Genomic DNA, 24341 nt, shown 5'->3' with positions numbered 1-24341 from the left:
CTTCTATATGGAGAACAAACCACAGGAGGAAAAGAGGGGAAGCAAGGTGAAGAGACTATTTCAAAAATGAAAGCAAGTGATAATGATGTTTTGGAGTAGGGATTAACTTTGTAGGTGGTGTGAACTGATTGATCAGGACATGCTTTAAAGGCAGAACCAGAGGATTTGTTGGTGAAGTCAATGTAGAGTATAAGAGAAAGAGAAAAGTCAAGGACGACTCGAAGATTTTGGGTCTGAACAACTGGACAGGTGGAGTGGGCATTCACTGCGGTGGAGAAGAGTGTAAAAGGAGCAGGTTTTGACGAGCTCCATGGGGAATTTGCTTTTGGACATGTTAATGTTGAGATGTTGGATATATGGAGTTGGCTGTTAACTAATAGTCTGTGCTGGGGCTCTAATTTGGGAGCTGTCAATGTGTGGATTGCATTTAAAGCCATTAGGTTGAATGACATCACTTAGGGCATTGGCCTAGAGAGTGACAAGGTCCAAGACACTCCAAAGGCACTCCCAAATGAAGAGGTCTGAAAGATGACAAGGAGACAAGAGTACTTAGAATAAAAAACTCACATTCCCTACTTTAATGGAGACCTGGCCCTTCTCCATGTCTGTAACCTCACTCTCCAGTCTGGTAGGATACTCAGTTTTTGAAGGACACCAAGCCCTTTCCTGTCTCATGGCCTTTGTCTTTGCTGTGCTTCCACCAGGCATGTTTCCACCCAGGCTCTAATTTTGGTCACCTGCTTCTCTTACCACAACCTCGGCTAAATTGTAACCCTGAGTTTTGTCTAAATACCCTAATTGAAAAGCCCCAAACTGGCACCGCGTCCCTCACCTCCCTGCTCCCCCGACACCAAGTTACTGGCTTTTACTATAATCTGAAATTATTTCACTTGTTTTTTGTCTAGAAGACCATCCCATCTTAATTTAACAAATGCTTACAAAACGATTACTATACACCAAATAAAAGCTCAGCTATTCCTCCTTGTACGTAATTTTCTGGAGAGCAGGGGCCTCGTTATCTTGTCCTTTGCCGCATCTCCAATACAAATGACATTGCCTCAGCAATCAATTCTGAGTTTTCAGTATTTGTTAACGGAACGGATTGCGGACACCAACAAACTTGCAAACAAAAGGATTTTGCCCGCCTATCCACCCATCCCAGAGATGCCGGGAAGGAGGGAGGGAGCGAGGGAGGGAGCGAGGGAGGGAGCGAGGGAGGGAGGACCTTGCGCATGCGCCATTGTTGCCTGAGCGCTCGAGGCTGTACCCCGCCCCCTTCCTTTGGCTGGTTTAACCACTGCACATGCGCGATAAGGGTCTTGTCCGTTCGTTTGTCGGCTCTATCAATAAAGTTTTAGCGAGCGCACACTTCTCTTTTCCTTGGCAAGATGGCGGAGTACGACTTGACTACTCGCATCGCGCACTTTTTGGATCGGCATCTAGTCTTTCCGTTGCTTGAGTTTCTCTCCGTAAAGGAGGTGAGTGGGTTTTTAAGCGCGAGGAAGGCGTGGGAGCGCGTGAGATGCGGGTCAAGGCGGAAAGAAGGTGGCTGCAGCCTTAGGCCTTACCCACGTGTGAGGCGGCCCTGAGTTTGCTCCCGAGTCGGGCAGTAAGGATCTGCTGGTAGTTAAGCGTCATCCCTGTTGATTAGCACCGCGGAATTCGGCCGTGAGTAGGGGTGAGGTGACAGTATGAAACTCAGGGGAGAAAGGGAGGGGTCTCTGCTGCACTTCTTGAGGTGCCAGTGCCGAAGGGACTTCCGCGTCGTTCCCCTTGGAAGTTGACGATTGGCTGCCTTCCCTGTATTAATGCTTGAGCTTAACTTCAAGCTGGCTTTTAAAAGCAAATTGGACTGTTAGAGATTTAAATTTTTCTTTTGGGCACAGTAGGAAGGGTGACCTTGGCTTTGTGTTTTTGCTTGCCGGATCGTTTGGAATGATTTTCTTACACTTAAATATCTAGCCCCTTGGTTTCCGTAAAGTTGAGAGTTCTTTGCGAGGAGTTTAACTGGTGTTTCGGTAAATAGCCACTTCCTAGAAGCGTAGCATATTTTGTCCAGTGGGGAGGGGAGCCCAAAAAATAACCCGACAGTAATTTTATCTTAAGAGTTGTTTTTCAGCGTATAGATGTACAGACTTCGAGTGATTTGAATTGGTTGTTAATGTTCATTGAGCGATTCTGGATATCTTGAAAAAGTTTTTGGTCCTAGTACCTCATTTAAAAATATGTCTCAGTCCTAAAAGTTTGGAAATATTAGGCTTAGTTATACCGTAGTTTATTGGGAAATTGATGCATTTTAATAGTTACAATAAAGTAATATTACTGTGATGAAGGAATTAGAATATTCGTCAGAAAAATGCATTGTTTCTAGAAGCAGATTAAACCGCAAAGTCTACTTGGGGCACTCTAGATTTGGGGAGTAGATTTTGTGTGTTCCAACAGCAATAAAACAAAAAAGCCCTACAAATAAACATTAAATTGTTCTGATAAGTTTTCATATTTTCCCATGGTTCATTGGATAGGTATAACCCTCAAATTCATATGAACCTTTTCTAAACACCTACACACAACTCTAAAGTTGTTGATATTAGGGAACAGCAAAGTTTATCTTCAATAAATAATTCAAGAATGCCTTGCCATATAAAAGCTTTATCTTGAAATGTTTTTGTCTTGATTTTTCTTTTATAGGATGTACTTAACCTGTATTGTAGAACTTGAATAAAACAGCCCAGTCTGCTTTCTGTTTCTTTTTTGGATAATTTAGGATGATTTACCAAAAATCACGGAATAGAAAAATATCCTCTATGCTTCTAAACTACCCAAACTTCATATTTGTGTAATGTGTCTTTACACTTTTGTTTTTCAAGGCAGACAAATGAAAGGGAGGAATACATAAGTGTAAATTAGTTTTTCATAGGGCAAGACCAAAACTGTGAACGGCAGCTGAGAATCAGTGGAAAATAACTGCTCAAAACCTGTTTCCTTGGAGAGAATGTTGGTAAGATGGCTGTGATACACCAAGGGGAAGACAGATGCTGGAGTATTTATTTATCAATTACTAAGTATAGGACTACCATGGAATTGTGAGAAATCCAAGATAAATCCAGACATCTCATCACTAAAAAACTTACCCTTTGGTGGAGATAGAGGTCTGTAATTATAAGGCTAAGAGTAGTAAATGTCAGAAGTAGTGGCAGAGGTACAAAAATTGTAGAAGTACAATTTTGAAGAGGTACAGAAAGGATTCTGAGGAAGAGAGACTTGAAGTTGAGTTTTGAAGGCTAGATAACCGATTAGGATAGTCAATGACCATGACACATGAGGGTATCAATACTATAAATTTAATATATTTATGGTATCAATATGTTGGAACATATAAACTCCATTGGAGCAGTAGCTTTGTTTTATTTCCTTGCTGTGTTCTCAGCAGATAGAGTCTGGCATAAGGGCTTCTCATGATTATTTAATAAATGAGTGAATATATATTTGAACCTTAGTGTTCTTTATTCTCAAGTGAAGTGGAAGGCCAGATAGTGTTTAGCAGCCTGGGTACTGAATGGGGACCTGGATTAGGATCCTGGCTCTGTCACTTAATAACTTTGTGCACTTGAGAACAGTTTCTTTCCCATCTTAACTAAGCCTTTTCTCATGCATAAAATGTTGGTACTACCACCAGCCTCATAGGGTTGTTAGAAAAATTACATGAAGTAGTACATATAAAGTATTTATCCTTCTGGGACAGAGTAGGTACTCCTAAGTGTTTTCTATTAGGAGGCTAGGCCATCCTATATGAGAGGGAAGTGAGGCATTCAGTTGGGTTTGTTTGTTTGTTTTAAGTTTTGTTTGTTTTTGGCTGCGTTGGGTCTTTGATGCTGTGTGCAGGCTTTTTCTCTAGTTGCGGTGAACAAGGGCTACTCTTCTTTGCGGTGCGCTGGCTTCTCATTGCGGTGATTTCTCTTGTTGTGGAGCATGGGCTCTTAAGTGCGCGGGCTTCAGTAGTTTGCAGGATGCGGGCTCAGTAGTTGTGGCTTGTGGGCTCTAGAGCGCAGGCTCAGTAGTTGTGGTGCACAGGCCCAGTTGCTCCACGGCATGTGCAATCATCCCGGACCAGGGATGGAACCCATGTCCCCCGCATTGGCAGTTAGATTCTCAACCACTGCGCCACCAGGGAAGTCCTCAATTGGGGTTTTGAGGAGGGAGGTAAAGACTGGAAATGGTGACTGAGGAAACTGACCAAAGACAAATGCAAAGATTGATAAGTTTGGAGGGCCCAACTGAGATTGGAAATCACACATTTATAAGTGGTCATTCTTGGCGTGAGAGAAACGGTAGTTTATTTGAGTAGTATAGAAATATGTGGAGGTAGACTGGTGATAAATAAATGCCATCTAGAGATTGATGAAAAGGATTGCTGATTAGAGAAAATTGATGAAAAGGATTGCTGATTTGAGAAAAGCACAGATGTGATTGAATAACTTTATTGCCTAGTTCTGAAACATTTTATAGGTGACCTTAGCCATAACATAGAAAAGAGATAACTTTTTTCCAGTGCTAGAGATAGACATTGAATTGTATTTGGTTGGAGGAAATGAATGGAATAAATGTTAACCACTAAAGAGAAGAGCTTTGAAATAGCCAAAAACAACATCCAAACTAATGTAGAAAGTGACAAGCAAATAGGGTGATGTAAAAATTAGAAAGAACAGAGGGTGTGTTGAGGGTGATGAACCATTTTAGAGGTAATAGTGGAAGAGGTGATGAATGTAAGTTAAAAGTCTTAGAGATGAGCTGATGAAAGTTGTTATGATTTGCGGGATAAAGGAATTTTAAGGCTTGACTTTTTAAAGAATCGTCAGTATGGATGTTGGATTTGTGGAGGATGACAGCAGGAGGAGGTGTCAAAAGAAGATTTTTAATCTGTTAAAAAGTAGGAGTTGTTTTCAAGAGGTTGATAGACTGTGTTGGCAGACTATAACCTGTGAACCAAATACAACCCTCTCTGCCTGTTTTGTATGGTCTGAGCTAAAAAAAATTTTTAACAGGTGAACATTTGCAACCTTTCTCAATTATAGAACAATAACTGTACACAGGTTAAGTGAAATGTTTCCTGCCCAGAAAGAATTCCATTCTTCTCATTAGTAGAACTGTATTACAGAAAATTTTATTCCATATTATATTTTTTATTTCAAAAAGAAAATTGTTGAAACTTTTCTCTCTTATGGTACTTATATATAGTATCCTTGGTTTTTGCTTTTTGGCTTACAAAATCTTACTATCTCTTCTTTACAGAATAAATGTGCCTATGAGATAAAATTTAGAGAGGATGATATAAGCAGATATAGATTTAAGAAGAGGCCAGTGAGGTCTGATGGCAGAGGAGAAATGCTTTGGATCTGCAGTTGGGAGAAGCATTACAAATTAAAAGCTATTGATGAAGTGGTGAGGAGAGGTGGCATGCCAGGAAGTGGATGTTTTCACCTGAGATTAGGGTTTCTATGGGGCAAACTGAAAGGAAACTTCTTTTTTTTTTTTTCTTTCTGTACAGGGGCCTCTCACTGCTGTGGCCTCTCCCGTTGCGGGGCACAGGCTCCGGACGCGCAGACTCTGCGGCCATGGCTCACGGGCCCAGCCGCTGCGCGGCATGTGGGATCCTCCCGAACCTGGGCAAGAACCCGCGTCCCCTGCATCGGCAGGCGGACTCTCAACCACTGCGCCACTAGGGAAGCCCTTCTTTTTTTTTTTTTAAGTAAACTTTTTATCAGGTATAATATGTGAACAGAAAAGTGAGCAAATATAAATGCTTTTTTTCCCCAAAGGAAACACATTTATGTGTGACCACTATCCAGATCAATAAATAAAACGTTGCAAACGTCCTAAATAACTGCGATTTATTTATCCAGTCTAACGTTGATAGGACTTGGCTGTTACAAATAGTGCTGCTGGGAACATTCTTGGTAATGTCCTTTGAATACATGTACCCATTTCTCTTGGGTACTTAGGAGTAGAATTGCTGGGTTAAAGAATATTTTAACTTTAGAAGATAAAAACAGTTTTCCAAAGTGGTTGTAGTTCTGCCAGCAGAGAAAGTGTTCAATTACTCTGCAACTATACCAATACTGGGTTGTCCAGTTTTTTTAGTTTTTAGTGTGATTTTAATTTACATTTCTTTTATGACTTATGCGGTTGAGGACTTTTTCTGGTGGTGGCCATTTGGTTGTGCTCTTGTGGAGTGCCTACTAAAATCTTTTAGCCATGTTCAATTGGATTGTCTATTTTTTCTTACTATTTTATAGGAGTTCTTTATGTAGTTTGGAAGGTTCAGGTTTGATCTCATGGCTATACCGTTTGACCGCCTTTATCTTTTCTTTTCACGGGTAGTAAAATGTTGTATAATCTTCCTTCATTTTTCTTTGCTTGACAAAATTAGATTTAGTACAATAATCTTTTCTTTTGCTGAAACCTTATCTTGACTATTTGATTAAAAATTGTTTTGAATTATGTTACTGTCTCTCTCCCTGAATGCTATTGTGTAGAATCCTTAACATATTGCTCAGTACACTTCATGTTTATGTGAGTTTGCTTATGTGTATCTATTTGGTTCCTGAACTGTGGGTTAAATTACATTTCTTGAACTGTTTGCACAAGCTAAAACCTGGTATGACAAGGTTGACTGAAAGAATGGGTGCCAGTTTGTTTCAGGGGTGGGGATGGGAAGCATTATAAAGGATTTTAACTATTTAGTGGAAAAGTATGTGGGGGGAAAAGGAGAGGCCACCTCAGCGAGAAATGGGTAGGCATTATGTGGATGTGAGAGAGACTAAGAAGGTGAAACATTTAAGAGTTGATTCTTAATTACCTGAATGTGGAGAGGAGTCAACAATACTATGTGCTTATCAGTGGAGTTGGTGTGGTTTATTTATTCACATCCTTGTTCTAGAAAGGCTAAAAGATGACTTGTAGGGACACATTAAAAAATCAGTATAAATCAGACGTTGGTGGGAATGGCTTTGTGGTATGTAATTGCCTTTATTTTAAAGTTGCTAGGTAAACAAAATATTTTATGTCTCTGTAGGCTGATTGCTTGACTTTCTTGTAGGAGGGTGAATTAATAGTATATATTTTATTAAAAAAATAGTTCAGGACATATTTTTCCAGGTACACTATCTTAATAACCACTTTACTTGAGGGAACTTCAATTTATTCATTAGAAAGTAATTTTCTCTTGCAGATATATAATGAGAAAGAATTGTTACAAGGGAAATTGGATCTTCTTAGTGATACCAACATGGTAGACTTTGCTATGGATGTATACAAAAACCTTTATTCTGATGATATTCCTCATGGTAAGTTTTGTCATTACATCTGAAGCTTGACTTGTGAACTGAGGGCATGTGTATTAAAAGTTTTGTGATTTATAAAAGTACTTTAGCCAGAAGTCTTAGTAATTATTTGAATGATTTAAAAGTTCTTTGGATGAAAGGTAATATGAAGGTTACAGGTCTTCTAAAGCAGTGGTCCCCATCCTTTTTGGCACCAGGGACCGGTTTTGTGGAAGACAATTTTTCCATGGTCTGGGGGTGGCAAGGGGATGGTTCAGGGGGCAGTGAGAGTGACAGAGAGCTGCAGATGAAGCTTTGCTCCCTTGCCTGCTGCTTACCTCCTGCTGTGCGGCTGGATTCCTAACCAACCGGTCTGCAACCCCGGGGTTTGGGGACCCTATAAAAGGTGTGAAACTACTTTAAAACATGGTCATCAAATGTCTTCAGTTCATAGTATGCAGCCTCAAAGTTGTACTTATTAATCAGATTGTTTCCTTAGAATTATCTGGGAATTTTGCAGTTTTTTGACTTGCTTTTTCAGTTGGCATCTTGTGTGCCTTAGAGATTTCTTTTTTGTCTTGAAGCATCTGTGTTCTCAAAAGCGTGGTCCCCAGAACCAGCATCCTTAGCTCACCTGGGAGAACTTGTTAGAAATGCAAATTCTTGTGCCATACCACAGATCTACTTAACCAGAAAATGTTGGCTGAAGACCAGCACTCAAATTAGGGGACTACTGTGGCATATTTTGAAATCCTTGTTTTCTGTAGTAATAGATGTTCTTAAAGCAAGCAAACAAAAAAAAACCCGACTCTGCACATAGTATTTTAAAAGATTATAAGAACTCAGTAGAGAAATACAGTTTACTTTGTTTAAATTGACATTTCTCAAAATTTGATCACAGATCCCCTCTGTGTTTGAGAAGCACTCTCCTAGTATTAGTACTTTCTAATATATAATGTAGAAATTATTACATAAACCATAATCACTATTTTCATTTCTATTATAGTCCCCTGCAAGAACAGTAGCTCTTTAAATTTTAGTTTGTGGTAAAAAAGTAAACTATTTCTTAGTGAAACTTTAAAACATGCTAACGGGATAAATTATGTGCAAGTTTTCTCTGACTTCATGATGTGGTAAAAAGAGCCTATAGAATTGGTTTTGAGAGATTACAGAAGTAGATTTAAAGTGAAAAGAGAAGTTATTGACTGGATTTAAATTCCATTCAACCTAGTTGAAAACCTGTAGTAATAATAGGTAAACCCCTCTGAGCCTCTTCAGACACTGTGGGATAATCTGAAAGAATTCAATGAAAACAAATATAAAAACACTGAGAATGAAGTCTCTGAAATGTAGAGTTAAATAATTGTTTCCTCAACAGCTCCTTCTCCCAGGCTGTATCTGTATATTCCTCAGTTTCTTCTAAGAGTAAGAAGAGGATTCACTCTTCCTTTATTTGCCTTTGCAGTGCTAGAAAGAAGAAATTGGATCTGGGGGAGTTACTGAGTTGGTGGCTCCTGGCACATGAATATATTGGGGAATAAATATATGCACAATTTAGTTAGATTGAAAAATTTCCAGAGACATCCTCATAGTGAGCAATGTAGTTTAACATTATAGTACTCCTTTGCATTTTTAATTAGCTTTGAGAGAAAAAAGAACCACCGTTGTTGCACAACTGAAACAGCTTCAGGCAGAAACTGAACCTATTGTGAAGATGTTTGAAGATCCAGAAACTACAAGGCAAATGCAGTCAACCAGGTAACCTTTTTTAAAAAAAATTATTTTATTGAAGTATACTTGATTTACAGTATTGTATTAATTTCTGCTGTACAGCAAAGTGATTCAGTTATACATATATATACATATTATTTTTTGTATTCTTTTCCTTATGGTTTATCACAGGATATTGAAAATAGTTCCTTGTGCTATACACTAACTAGGTCCTTGTTGGTTATCCATTCTGTATGTAATCGTTTGCATCTGCTAATCCCAAACTTCCCATCCATCCCTCCACCCCCACCCCCCCTTGGCAGCCTCAAGTCTGTTGTTCTCTATGTCTGTTGTTTTCTTTGTCTGTGGGTCTGTTTCTGTTTTGTAGTTCATTTGTGTCATATTTTATTTTTTATTTATTTTTTAATTTTTAAAATTTATTTATTTTTTTTGTGGTACGCGGGCCTCTCACTGTTTTGGCCTCTCCCGTTGCGGAGCACAGGCTCCGGACGCGCAGGCTCAGCGGCCATGGCTCACGGGCCCAGCCGCTCCACGGCATGTGGGATCTTCCCGGACCCGGGGCACGAACCCATGTCCCCTGCATCGGCAGGCGGATTCTCAACCACTGCGCCACCAGGGAAGCCCTGTGTCATATTTTAGATTCCACATATAAGTAATATCATATGGTCTTTGTCTTTCTGACTTACTTCACTTAGTATGATAATCTTTAGGTCTGTCTATGTTGCTGCAAATGGCATTTCTTTTTTATGGGTGAGCAGTATTCCATTGTTTATATGTGCCACATCTTCTTTATCCATTCATTTGTCATTGGACATTTAGGTTGTTTCCATGTCTCGGCTATTGTGAATAGTGCTGCTATGAACATAGGGGTTCATGTATCTTTTTGAATTATAGTTTTGTCCAGGTATATGCCCAGTAGTGGGATTGCTGGATCATATGGTAACTCTGTTTTTAGTTTTTTAAGGAACCTCCATACTGTTTTCTACAGTGGCTGTATCAATTTACATTCCCACCAACAGTGTAGGATGGTTTCCTTTTCTCCACACCCTCTCCAGCATTTGTTTGTAGACATTTAATGATGGCCATTCTGACTGGTGTGAGGTGGTACCTCACTGTAGTTTTGATTTGCATTTCTCTAATCATTGGCAATGTTGAGCATCTTTGCATGTGCCTGTTGGCTATCTGTATGCCTTCTTTGGAGAAATGTTTATTTAGGTCTTCTGCCCAATTTTTGATTGGGTTGTTTTTTTGTTGTTGAGTTGTATGAGCTGTTTGTTGTGTTTTTGTTTGTTTGTTTTTGCCTCAGCATGCGGGATCTCAGTTCCCTGACCAGGGATTGAGCCCTTGCCCTTGCAGTGGAAGCACAGAGTCCTAACCACTGGACTGCCAGGGAATTCCCTGTATGAGCTGTTTGTGTATTTTGGAAATTAAGCTGTTGTTGGTTGCATCATTTGCAAATACTTTCTCCCAGTCAGTAGGTTGTCTTTTCGTTTTGTTTATGGTTTCTTTTGCTGTACAAAAGCTTGTAAGTTTGACTCGCTCCCATTTGTTTATTTTTGCTTTTATTTCTGTTGCTTTCAGGTAAACTCTCTTTAATTTGAATTCTAAAAATTGTTTTCTGGATTAATACAAATGTTAATTCATACTTTAGTAACCCAGTCTACAAGTTCACAGTTTAAGAGATTGCTTTATCTGTTTTTTTTTTTCCATTTATCTTTATTCTGTAGGGTCGAGGAAGTCCTTAATTATAAATGTTAATAACTAAATCTTTTAGAACTTCTTTACCAGTTAATCCAAATCTGATTATGCTGAGCAGCTCCACCCTCCTCCCCCCTTCCCAGGGGATATTTGGAATGTCTGGAGACATTTTTGTTGTCACAGCTGGAGAGGTACTACCAGCATCTAAAGAGGAGAGGCCAGGGATGCTGCTATACATCCTACAGTGCATCAGGCAGTACCTTCACTTCCCCCAAAAGAATTACCCAACTCAAAATGTCATTAGTGCTGAGGCTGAGAAACTGCCTGGGCAATACCTAGAGCACATGGGTTGCTCAATGTATGGGAAAACTGAGCTTACTTTATCACTTTGCTACATTGTCTCATATCCTTCCATGCTCAGCCCAAGGAGGGTAGTATAGAGCTGATATGGTTATATTTTATTCCTGATTTCCTCTTGGCTAGAAATCGACTTATTGTATAGTTTCCAAAGAAAGCATGTTACCCTACTCTGACTTCACTAATTGAAGACCTTTGTGTCATTAAAAATGTTTAAAAATAGTCTTCTACTAAAATTGAATATTGCCATTGTGGTAAATCTTTTCCATCAATATATTCACCTGAGGAATTGTTTAGGATTTTACCATGTTGCACCTTGAGTTCTTAGGAACTCAAACCAAATTTTTAGAGCGATTGGCTCTAAGTTTTCATTTGTGATTTGAGAAAGTGTTACCAGGTATGTTTTAGAAAAGCAGCAAATACTGTACAATTACTATACCTTACTATAATGTGCCATGTTATATAGTATGTATATATATACAGAGATAACTATATCTTACAAAGCTATTATATATATGTATTTTCATATATATGTATATAGCTTGTATATAGCTATCTCTGTGTGTCTGTGTATACTAGTATACACTTAGAATATCATGAGTAGTTGTAGCCCTTCAAGTCACATGTAAGTGCCTACAAAGGGACAGCTGAAATAATGCGGATGTTAGGGTACAACAGAAAATTTAGGATTTTAATTCTAAGTTTAGTCTAGTCACTTAAATACTGGGAAGTAATTGGATGAAGGTATGAATAAGATGAATATAGATTTGTTCGCTAAATATTAGAAAAAGATAACTCCTTTTAGCTTAATAGGCAATAAATTGTAGATAAATGAAAGGATAGAATTGGGGTTAAAAACTTGTAATCTAATTAAATTTATAACCTATTCATTTTCAAAGTAATAACCTCTCCCTGCCGATTCCCCATTTTAAAATTTCATTGAATGTGTAGTTTTGTACTTCTCATACTTTCCCAGAAATACCATATCAGCCAGAGGACAGTGATTATATACCTGAGGTGTAAGGCATATAACACAAAGTTATTCACTATGATCTACAGCAAGTGTTAAGTGGCTTTTTTTGAGATCTCTTTATGTTAAAATTTCATGCATGTTTTTATTTAGTATTATAATATGTTCATGTTAATTTTAGTGGTAACATATCCCCTCTCCATTAAACCTTCAAGTAAAATTATGCTCCCAAAAGACATGCCACAGTATTCATTCTTACAATGAGCATAAAAAATGGTTTCATTTTTGCAAATGCCCAGAAGGCGTGCAACTCTGCCACCTGTCACTTGTTCCTTGGTGTCTTTGTCATCAGTTTGTCTTTTACAAGGCTGCCAACATCTCAAGTTATGCAAAGCTAATTTAAAAAAATGTTACATTTGGTTATTTGACACTTTGGTATGAATAATAATCATATAGAGTATGTAACATAGATAGCATGTGAGTTAGGCATGATTTATTAGTCTTGTAAATTTGCCAAATCACTGTCCTTATGAGAAATACTAACATTGTGGAGGGGGACAAAATTTATATACAGCATTAATTTCTGCTTGTTTGTATAGTACATTATTTCCATCTCTATCCTATTTTAAGAATATATTACCTATTAGAAAAGTATCCTCAAGAGAACAAATTCCATTCTCAGTAGGTTAACACCTAAATAGACCTCACTGACCTCACTATAAGTATAGTCGGAATGTTCTGGTTTTATTACCTAAAAAACTTAGATCGTGTGGTGAATCAGAACACATGATTTTCAATTAGGGCTAAAGAAATCTGAAAGTGAAATTTTAAGTTTGCAGTTCTCCTTGTGTTCCTGTTCCTTATGTTCAAAACATGTAATGTTGTCTTTTATTCTGGAAGTCTTATTTTATTTTTAGTGTTTAAGTATTAAGATAATTAAATTGGCTTTATGTGAGTAATAAGATAGAAGTTGAATAGGCTTGTTTTGTTTTCTGTGGCCTATAAATTACAATAAGTTTTGTTTTTTTTATTATTAAGGGATGGTCGGATGCTGTTTGACTACCTCGCAGACAAGCATGGTGTAAGTGGTCTTTTAAAAAATTGTTTAGTTGTCATGTTGTAATAAGGCTAATTAAAGAATAGTGCTGTATAGATAGATTCATGGCTTGACAAGAGTATAATTTCCAGATTAAGTTATTAGACATAATACCTGGTATGTTTTTAAAACTTTAGTTTTTAAAAATTGGTCTTGATTGGAAAATAATATCCTTATACTTAGCTTTTTAGATAACAGAAATTCTCAAATTGTTTGTTCCAGAATGATCATGTAGTAGTTAGCATTTTATATTTCTGATGGATAAACAAATGGGTAAAAACAGAACTAAATTTGAATTAGAATACCTTGAGCAATAGCATTAAGCTGCCTTGTGGAATACAGTAGCCCTTGACATTACCAAGACCTTCATAAACCCCCATATAAAAGAATGTTGTTACAGGCTTTCCTAGTCATCTCCCAGTCTCCTTCCCCTTAACTCAAAGTGTGAGGCTATGTATATAATCAGTTCTTTAACTTGCATTCAAGTTTTATCATTCATTTAACAATGATTGTAACAAGAGACATGCTGACCACTGAAAAATTACTCTTTCTGGTTTTCATATAGAATGTTGTGTATTTGTTAATGTTCTGGTTCGGAGCCCTTCTCTTGATTTTTTGTCTTTCACTTTGCTTGCATCATTAACTGTAAAAGTTGGTGTAATTTGGGGGCCAGTTTTTTCAGAGAACTGAAGTTTACTATACACGTTATTTGTACAGAATTACAAAGTCCTTTCAGGGATGCATATGCTTGGTAGTTGTCTAAGCTCATTCACCAGCTAAGGGACTCACACATCAGACCTTCAGCTGTAATTCAAGTTTGTATCACAACAAAGTAGGTATTGTTACAATTCAAAACTATGAATGTTAAATCCAACAATTCCTAGTATGTATTTTAACGGTCATGTGCTTTTCTGATTTTGGAGGGCCGGTGGGGAGGGTAGTAACTTTTGAAAGAATTGATATCTGGCGATATTTGAAAGAGTAAATGGTTTGAATTTTAAAACTCAAAATTAAAAAATATAATTTAAGCTTTTTTCCTTTTTTTAGTTTAGGCAGGAATATTTAGATACACTCTACAGGTATGCAAAATTCCAATATGAATGTGGAAATTACTCTGGAGCAGCAGAATATCTTTACTTCTTTAGAGTGTTGGTAAGTAATTTTTTTTTCTTTTTCTTCTCTTTTGTAGGTTGCCTTGGTTCCTTAAAACATGTCTGTAGATTTGATCTGTCCATTAAGTTTTCAACTGTTGTTGGCAAAAGGAGAAAAAAAGAAACTTTCAGCAAAACCAAATAGAAATAGGAAACCTTATTTCAGGGCCTCAAAATTTGGAGGCAGATTTAACTTGTCCTTGAAGTCCAAAAGTAGGAATCACTAATTTTTCATTTTATGTATAATTGTATGATTTTAGCATTAGTAGAATTCTATCATGTAGTGAATTTGTTATAATATTACTGTACAGCACAGTGAGTGGCACATTGTGGGTGCTTAATATTTACTGAATAAATCTATTATTCCTAATTTTAATTGAGTATTTTCTGCTGCGTGTATTCCTTGAATTTGTTCTAAACAGCCGTGGAATTCTAATGATATTTGAAAAGATTTTATGCTTTAATAGTAACTTTTTTTCTATTTACTTCTGCCCTCAGGTATTAGACTACAAAGCTCAATTTATTTTCATTATATAGGGAGTAGATGAGTTTAAATAGTACTGCCAGAAAAAATCCCTAACCTTTTTTTCTTCATTTGTCTACTTGACAAGTTTCCTAGATTCATTGTGTTTGTTAGGGAAGGAGAGTTGCATGAAGCCAAAGGAAAAATCAGGATTTCACATTGACAGATTTCTTTCTTATTCTGCCTTCTGTTTGGGTAATTATATTAATAAATACCTTGTAAAGTTACCATAATTCTCTTGTTTTAACTAGCGTCTCATTTGAGAAATTATAATTTGTTACTTTGGATTAGTAAGCAAGTACCTACATCTCTGATATCTCTAGTTAACCCTAGAAGTTGGGAAATGACCTCTTTAAGACAGGAACTTTTTGTCTTCCGATCTTGGAAGAGTCCGTTCTTTCTGTCTCTATTTTCTGGTGCCTTTTTTCTTTTAGCCCCACAAGTCACAAAGAAAAGACTCAATGGCTGCTGTCTTTGGTTTGTTTTCTAGGAAATTAAATTTTCCTTTTTTGCAAGTGAGGAAAGAGTTCAGTATTATTAAATTGAATAAATCCTACACTTAAAAAAAGTGCTTAGACAACTTCATTTTTTAAAGTACCATCCTTCCTTCAAAGAAATAAAGATTTCAGTTTATTTCCAAGTTTAATTTGAAAAAAAAATTATCCCATTTGTAAATGAATTCTTAATTTACAGTTTAGCTGTGGTTAGCTTGCAAGTGCATTGAAGGTAATGGGTGATGCTAAATTTGTAGCAGCTTATCAGAAAATTCCATCAGTTTTACTTTGAATATTATGAAGGATTTAGGAGAGCAAAAGTTGATTACTTTGGAAATGTAAACAGCTTAGACGAGGATTGTAAAATCAGAAGCCTGATATGATTACAGGTACATGAAAAGAGTTGGTTATTCATATCATTTGTTAATGCTGGGAGTGAATTTTGAGAATGAAGATTTAGTGTCATGTTAGAGTTCTAGCACAGTAAATTTATTGTTGCTGGTCAGTGAGTGAATGTGCCATTTTGCTAAGACATGGAAACTTAAGGTAACTGCTGGAAATCCAGATATTGAAACTCTTCTAGCATATCCACCCTTGAAAGCAGATTGGTATGAAGAGCCAACTGTAATGACATGGACTTGAGCCAGAGTAGTATGCATGAATCTTTTGGGGATTAAAAAACTTGCTACACTGCTGCAAAAAGCTTTTATCCTAATACATATAACATATTTTAGTTTTAATAGTATTATTATGTTTATGTAGTATGGTTTCATAATTAGTCTGAAAATTTCTGCATGTGATAGCTATATACTTAAAAGTTTGCAGAGTTTTTATATTTACTTTTGTAAAATACGAAGATCTAATTAGTTTCCTGTCTTAAAAAATTCTGGGTTGATCTTAAGCTTTTACATTGCCTAGCAGATCTTATGATGGAACTCAAATGATGTTTAAGTGATTGAATACCGTGGTCTGGATACAAAATTAATGTTTTACATTAAAAGCAGTCAAAATATAGTGATTGGATAGTATTCAGAAATTAGGTACAGTTCGTTTTTGTCCCATCTTGTGCCACAGAACAATTGAGTTATGTGGGAGTTGGTTACTTCATGTTGGCATATTGATAAAGGCTAACTAAGCTAAGTTTAAAAATGGAATATTTACTTTTTCTTTTGATTTAGATAGGCACCACTAAAATAATCTATGTATTTGAAATCTTGTTGATAGCAAAGATAAAAATCCCATTTTGGATTTGGGATAAATAATGTCAATGTTTTTGCTTATTAGTTATTTAATTTTACTTTTTTGCAAATGACCTGTTTTCATTTCTTTTCTGGTGGTTGATTATTCTTTTAAATCTATGGTTAGGGAAACATAAGCTATGAAAGAACCATTGTAACTATGATCTGAGATTAGAATTTGACTCTCTGAGTGACCTATTGTAGGTCAGTGTTGTATAAATTAAAGCTGTATGACCCTAGAATCTACTTTTATTTTTAAAAGACTTCATGGCTTTTAGAATACACCAAGTGCTTAAATGCACCCTATTTGATTGTGAAGCTTCTTTGAATCATGCTCTAAGAAATGCATTAATTTGAATTGAAATGGTGGAGCAGATTTGTTAGGAATTTTTGAACATTTTTTTAAAAGTTATTAATTTATAACTGTATTTTAATTAATAACTGTATTGTAATTATTTTGTTAAAATTTGCCCTCACTGTGGCCTTCGGTTTGGCTCCAAAATATAACCTCTCTCCTCATCTAGCAGCTATTTGAAATAAAAGTGATTTTAAGATGCTAGGACTATTGGTGATCATATTTGTGTGTGTGTGTGTGTGTTTCACTCAGAATTTAAAATTTATCTACTGTAAGTACTTGCCATTCAGTTTAAAGGTACTTTTCCTTGACTCAAGAAAGCTTGAGTAATGGTGATTTGGTAAAGTTTTAGGCTCTTGACTGAAGATTTGGATCTGATGTACTCTGATAATGTCACTGTAAAAGACATCTATTTCATACCAATTCTCAGATATATTTTTATCCCACTTTAACATCTAAAATTAGGATGTGTCCTGAATTGACCTAAAATAATATACCATAAAATTGATGACATCTTAGATTCAATGAAATATTAGTACTTAGATTTCTTTGTAAGGATCAAACATTTTATCCTTTGTAATTTGAACAATAATTTTATAGATTTTTATATAAGGTTTTTTTGATTTCAGTGAGTTTTGACAAATGCACATACCTGTGCAACTACTACCAAATCAAGATAAAGAATATTTCTGTTACCCCAGAAAGACCTCTTGTTCCCCTTTGCAGTCATACCTCATCTCTGGTTCATTCATTGGTCTGCTTTCCATCCCTGTAGATTAGTTTTGTCTGTTCTAGAATTTCATGTAAGTGGAATGATATATGCAAGCTTGTGCCTGGCTTATTTTGACTAGCAAGTTTTTTGAGATTCGTTTATATTATTGTATGTATCAGAAGTTTGATTCTTTCCATTGCTGACTAGTATTCCATTCTATGAATATACTGCAGTTTATTCATCTATTGATAAATATTTGGATTTCTTCTTCATTTTGTCTATTTCAAATAAAGACATGAATATTTATATACAGGTTTCTTGTGGACGTACATTGTAATAATAAGAAGAACCAGTGATTTCATGGTTATGTTACAAGTTTTAACTTGTAAATTTAGTCTCTACTATTTGCCTGTTCTGAGAGTTTGCTAAATGTTTTCCTGTACATTTGAATTAATTACTGACATCAAAGGAAGAATTTCAGTATAGGCAGAGTCTGAATTAGGTATGGTTTTGATCCTCATAGTTTAGGCAACCTATAATACTCTGATAACATCATTTCTATTCTCATTATCATTGTGGTAATGACTCACATTTCCCAAGTTTTTATTATGTGTCAGATGATGTTATAATGTTTTTATATGTATTATGTGATTTAAGTCATAAAACAACTGAGGTGGCTTCTGTTACTATCCCCATTTTATAGATGAGGAAGCTAAAGCACAGATGGTTCAGCTACTTATAGTAAGTGGTAGAGCCAGAATTATTGGTGGTTGGATTTCCGGTCCTGCCCATATGATTTTATTTAACTTGTAATTATAATATGTATGTACCAATAGTACTTTACAATTAATAGTACCATGTAAGTGCTTCAGTGAAAAATTCAAAATTTCAGCTTGGGGTATAGAAATGTTTTCTCCCTCCAGTACCCTCACTTGCTTCTGCTGCTTTAGCACAGTTCAGAGTCATTATATCTACTTTCTTTGCCTTGTTTTGAGAGTCCTGCTTACTTGTTTTTGTTATTAGCCTAGTCCTTATTAGGTGTTTGGGTTTATGACCCACTTGCATCAATGGCAAGAAGAGATAGAGTGACCCTCATTCCTCCATTTATGTAGGGTTAAGACTGCAGTATGAAATTTTATAGCTTTTATGATTAGAAGTATAATTTTGAACAAATTATGCTCTCCGTGCATCAGTTCCCCTCTTTAAAATAGGGATAAAAATTATTTACCTTCCAGGGTTTTAGGGTTACATAAGAAAATGAACTTCTGTTTCTCAGTACATATTCCTTTGATAATTATTAATGTTATTAACCAGTAGACCTGCTTTTTTTTCTCTCTATGACCTCTTCCATTTATATCATAACTTGGAAGTTTTTTTGTTCTGGAAATAATTTTTCTAAATTGTAGATGAGACTCACAAGTCTTGATTTTCACATCTTCACTCCAGGAATTTTTAGCAACAAATTGCCTCTGATTCTAACTTTGTTTGCAAAGTTTTGAGTCCCTAAAATTTGATTAATTGTGTATAAATGATCTGAAACGGGTTACACTAAAACACTGGTGCTGTATCCTAGTTTTAAGTTATTTATCTTCTGATCTAGACTGACTATCAAAGACCTGAGTATTTTTAGTAAATTAAGTGAAATGAAATCTATTTGAATTAGCTTAACCAGTGTGATCCAAATAAGGGCTTATATAACTGGAATTTGGGGAAGAGTGCTATAGATCTTTTAGTAGGCCCGAGGGATATGTAGGGTATAAAATATACATTATCTTTCTTTCCTCCAGAGTATTCAGGATATAATTAATTATGATTGCTTAAACAGGTTCCAGCAACAGATAGAAATGCTTTGAGTTCACTCTGGGGAAAACTGGCCTCTGAAATCTTAATGCAGAATTGGGATGCAGCCATGGAAGACCTTACACGGCTAAAAGAGACCATAGATAATAATGTGAGTTACACTTTTTCAGGGTGATTTTCTGAAATTTCTATGTATCCTTCATACTTTCTGATAAGGAAAACACTGTGTACTTTAAAAAGGAAGGAGGAAAGGGAGGGAGACTAAACTAAAATGTTGACCTGATACAAAAATCACAGTGGGTTAGTGGGTTGATTAGTTTTACTGAATCTCCTTGAAAGAAGCTGTCAAACTTCTTTTGGCTCTTAGAGAAAATAACTCAGTTTTCATTTTTGTTAGAGCTGTGGTGCCTCTTTGATCTGTTCCAGTGGGAATGACATAATAATCTTAGTGCCACCCGTTATTGAAAGTCTAATGCAGAAGATGACAGTTTTCATCTACTATTAATGTCTAATAAAACTTATTATGAAGTGTTTAATTTAGTCTTTGCTTATAAAATGTTTTCTGAAATAAGTATAACTTAGAGCGTCTGTAAAAATGGCTTAGTGGACATTGTTGAATCTGTCTCTGAGAACAGGGAAATTTTGAATGTCAAGGGTCATGCAGAGAGTAGAGTGGTCTGGGGGATTGGACTTCGATCATAATGATCACCGTGCATGCTTTAGAAGGTTCTCATTTAAAATAAAATTCTGAGATCAGCCATATTTATTCCCTTTCATGGTTCTCATATATTAATATTTCCTATGTATACCTTTTTTAATCTTTTAGTCTGTGAGTTCTCCACTTCAGTCTCTTCAGCAGCGAACATGGCTTATTCATTGGTCTCTGTTTGTTTTCTTCAATCACCCTAAAGGACGCGATAACATTATTGATCTCTTCCTTTACCAGCCACAGTAAGTTATTTCACTGTATAGTTTTGACTTTAATTATATGAAATCAAATAGAATTTTTAAAATTTAAAATGTACTTCTCTTTAACATTTGAATTTGTTGTCACATTTTTCCCCTCTTCATGTGGTAGATTTGCTTGTTAATTGAAGAAGCTTACATGTAACTCTTAAGTAAATTATTTGATAAAAGTATACTCTTTTTTTTTAAACATGTTTATTGGAGTATAATTGCTTTACAATGGTGTGTTAGTTTCTGCTTTATAACAAAGTGAATCAGTTATACATATACACGTTCCCATGTCTCTTCCCTCTTGCATCTCCCTCCCTCCCACCCTCCCTATCCCACCCCTCTAGGTGGTCACAAAGCACCAAGCTGATCTCCCTGTGCTATGCGACTGCTTCCCACTAGCTATCTATTCTACGTTTGGTAGTGTATATATGTCCATGCCACTCTTTCACTTTGTCACAGCCTACCCTTCCCCCTCCCCACATCCTCAAGTCCATTCTCTAGTAGATCTGCGTCTCCATTCCCGTCTTACCCCTAGGTTCTTCATGACCTTTTTTTTTTTTTCTTAGATTCCATATATATGTGTTAGCATACAGTATTTGTTTTTCTCTTTCTGACTTACTTCACTCTGTATGACAAACTCTAGGCGCATCCACCTCGCTACAAATAACTCAATTTCGTTTCTTTTTATGGTTGATTAATATTCCATTGTATCTATGTGCCACATCTTCTTTATCCATTCATCCGATGATGGACAGTTTGGTTGCTTCCATCTCCCGGCTATTGTAAATAGAACTGCAATGAACATTTTGGTACATGGCTCTTTTTGAATTATGGTTTTCTCAGGGTATATGCCCAGTAGTGGAATTGCTGAGTCAAATGCTAGTTCTATTTGTAGTTTTTTAAGGAACCTCCATATTGTTCTCCATAGTGGCTGTATCAATTTACATTCCCACCAGCAGTGCAAGAGAGTTTCCTTTTCTCCACACCCTCTCCAGCATTTATTGTTTCTAGATTTTTTGATGATGGCCATTCTGACCAGTGTGAGATGATATCTCATTGTAGTTTTGATTTGCATTTCTCTAATGATTAATGATGTTGAGCATTCTTTCATGTGTTTGTTGGCAATCTGTATATCTTTGGAGAAATGTCTGTTTAGGTCTTCTGCCCATTTTTGGATTGGGTTGTTTGTTTTTTTGATATTGAGCTGCATGAGCTGCTTGTAAATTTTGGAGATTAATCCTTTGTCAGTTGCTTCGTTTGCAAATATTTTTTCCCATTCTGAGGGTTGTCTTTTTGTCTTGTGTATGGTTTCCTTTGCTGTGCAAAAGCTTTTAAGTTTCATTAGGTCCCATTTGTTTATTTTTGTTTTTATTTCCATTTCTCAAGGAGGTGGGGCAAAAAGCATCTTGCTGTTATTTATGTCATAGAGTGTTCTGCCTATGTTTTCCTCTAAGAGTTTGACAGTTTCTGGCCTTACATTTAGGTCTTTAATCCATTTTGAGCTTACTTTTGTGTATGGTGTTAGGGAGTGTTCTAATCTCATACTTTTACATGTACCTGTCCAGTTTTCCCAGCACCACTTATTGAAGAGGCTGTCTTTTCTCCACTGTATATTCTTGCCTCCTTTATCAAAGATAAGGTGACCATATGTGAGTGGGTTTATCTCTGGGCTTTCTATCCTGTTCCATTGATATATATTTCCGTTTTTGTGCCAGTACCATACTGTCTTGATTACTGCAGCTTTCTAGTATAGTCTGAAGTCTGCGAGCCTGATTCCTCCAGCTCCATTTATCGTTCTCAACATTGCTTTGGCTATTCGGGGTCTTTTGTGTTTCCATACAAATTGTCAAATTATTTGTTCTAGTTCTGTGAAAAATGCCATTGGTAGTTTGATAAGTATTGCATTGAATCTGTAGATTGCTTTGGGTAATAGAGTCATTTTTACTATGTTTATTCTTCCAATCCAAGAACATGGTATATCTCTCCATCTATTTGTATCATCTTTAATTTCTTTCATCAGTGTCTTATAATTTTCTACATACAGGTCTTTTGTCTCCTTAGGTAGGTTTATTCTTAGATATTTTTTTCTCTTTGTTGCAGTGGTAAATGGGAGTGTTTTCTTAATTTCACTTTCAGATTTTTCATTAGTGTATAAGAATGCCAGAAATTTCTGTGCATTAATTTTGTATCCTGCTACTTTACCAAATTCATTGATTAGCTCTAGTAGTTTTCTGGTAGCATCTTTAGAATTCTCTATGTATAGTATCATGTCATCTGCAGATAGTGAGAGTTTTACTTTTTCTTTTCCTATTTGGATTCCTTTTATTTCTTTTTCTTCTCTGATTGCTGTGGCTAAAACTTACAAAACTAGGTTGAATAAGAGTGGTGAGAGTGGGCAACCTTGTCTTGTTCCTGATCTTAGTAGAAATGGTTTCAATTTTTCACCATGGAGGACGATGTTGGCTGTGGGTTTGTCATATATGGCCTTTATTATGTTGAGGAAAGTTCCCTCTATGCCTACTTTCTGCAGTGTTTTTTTCATAAATGGGTGTTGAATTTTGTTGAAAGCTTTTTCTGCATCTATTGAGATGATCATATGGTTTTTCTCCTTCAGTTTGTTAATATGGTGTATCACATTGATTGATTTGCGTATATTGAAGAATCCTTGCGTGCCTGGAATAAACGCCACTTGATCATGGTGTATGATCCTTTTAATGTGCTGTTGGATTCTGTTTACTAGTATTTTGTTGAGGATTTTTGCATCTATGTTCATCAGTGATATTGGCCTGTAGTTTTCTTTCTTTGTGACATCTTTGTCTGGTTTTGTATCAGGGTGATGGTGGCCTCAAAGAATGAGTTTGGGAGTATTCCTCCCTCTGCTATATCTTGGAAGAGTTTGAGAAGGATAGGTGTTAGCTCTTCTCTAAATGTTTGATAGAATTCACCTGTGAAGCCATCTGGTCCTGCGCTTTTGTTTATTGGAAGATTTTTAATCACAGTTTCAATTTCAGTGCTTGTGATTGGTCTGTTTGTATTTTGTATTTCTTCCTGATTCAGTCTTGGCAGGTTGTGCATTTCTAAGAATTTGTCAATTTCTTCCAGGTTTCCATTTTATTGGCGTAGAGTTGTTTGTAGTAATTTCTCATGATCTTTTGTATTTCTGCAGTGTCAGTTGTTACTTCTCCTTTTTCATTTCTAATTCTTTTTTTTTTTTTTTTTTGCGGTACGCGGGCGTCTCACTGCCTTGGCCTCCCCCGTTGTGGAGCACAGGCTCTGGACATGCAAGGTCAGCGGCCATGGCTCACAGGCCCAGCCGCTCCGCGGCATGTGGGATCCTCCCAGACCACGGCACGAACCCACGACCCCTGCATCGGCAGGCGGACTCTCAACCACAGCGTCCCCAGGGAAGCCCCATTTCTAATTCTGTTGATTTGAGTCTTCTTTCTTTTTTTCTAGATGAGTCTGGCTAATGGTTTATCAATTTTGTTTACCTTGTCAAAGAACCAGCTTTTAGTTTTATTGATCTTTGCTATTGTTTCCTTCATTTCTTTTTCATTTATTTCTGATCTGATCTTTATGATTTCTTTCCTTCTGCTAACTTTGGGGTTTTTTGTTCTTCTTTCTAATTGTTTTAGGTGCAAGATTAGGTTGTTTATTCGAGATGTTTCCTGTTTGTATGATTGTATTGCTATAAACTTCCCTCTTAGAACTGCTTTTGCTGTATCCCATAGGTTTTGGGTCGTCGTGTCTCCATTGTCATTTGTTTCTAGGTAGTTTTTGATTTCCTCTTTGATTTCTTCTGTGATCACTTCGTTATTAAGTAGTATATTGTTTAGCCTCCATGTGTTTGTATTTTTTACAGATCTTTTCCTGTAATTGATATCTAGTTTCATAGTGTTGTGGTTGGAAAAGATACTTGATACAATTTCAGTTTTCTTAA

General features: G+C 36.3%; 1 protein-coding gene across 1 annotated transcript in view; it reads left to right on the top strand.

The window, feature by feature from the left end:
* The first annotated feature begins 1301 nt into the window (after window positions 1-1301).
* EIF3E (eukaryotic translation initiation factor 3 subunit E) overlaps window positions 1302-24341 on the top strand; it is a 57674-nt gene continuing 34634 nt past the window's right edge. The window contains exons 1-7 of the mRNA XM_059043502.2: window positions 1302-1478; window positions 7229-7343; window positions 8960-9077; window positions 13114-13156; window positions 14219-14323; window positions 19470-19595; window positions 20271-20395. Coding sequence (XP_058899485.1) covers window positions 1389-1478; window positions 7229-7343; window positions 8960-9077; window positions 13114-13156; window positions 14219-14323; window positions 19470-19595; window positions 20271-20395 — 722 coding nt within the window. The 5' untranslated portion in view covers window positions 1302-1388. The remainder of the gene's footprint in view (window positions 1479-7228; window positions 7344-8959; window positions 9078-13113; window positions 13157-14218; window positions 14324-19469; window positions 19596-20270; window positions 20396-24341) is intronic.

The sequence above is a fragment of the Kogia breviceps genome, chromosome 17 (assembly GCF_026419965.1).
Source record: "Kogia breviceps isolate mKogBre1 chromosome 17, mKogBre1 haplotype 1, whole genome shotgun sequence".
NCBI classification, from domain to species: Eukaryota; Metazoa; Chordata; class Mammalia; order Artiodactyla; family Physeteridae; genus Kogia; species Kogia breviceps.
The sequence above is the reverse complement of the archived record's forward strand: the minus strand, read 5'-3'. Positions and strand labels throughout refer to the sequence as shown.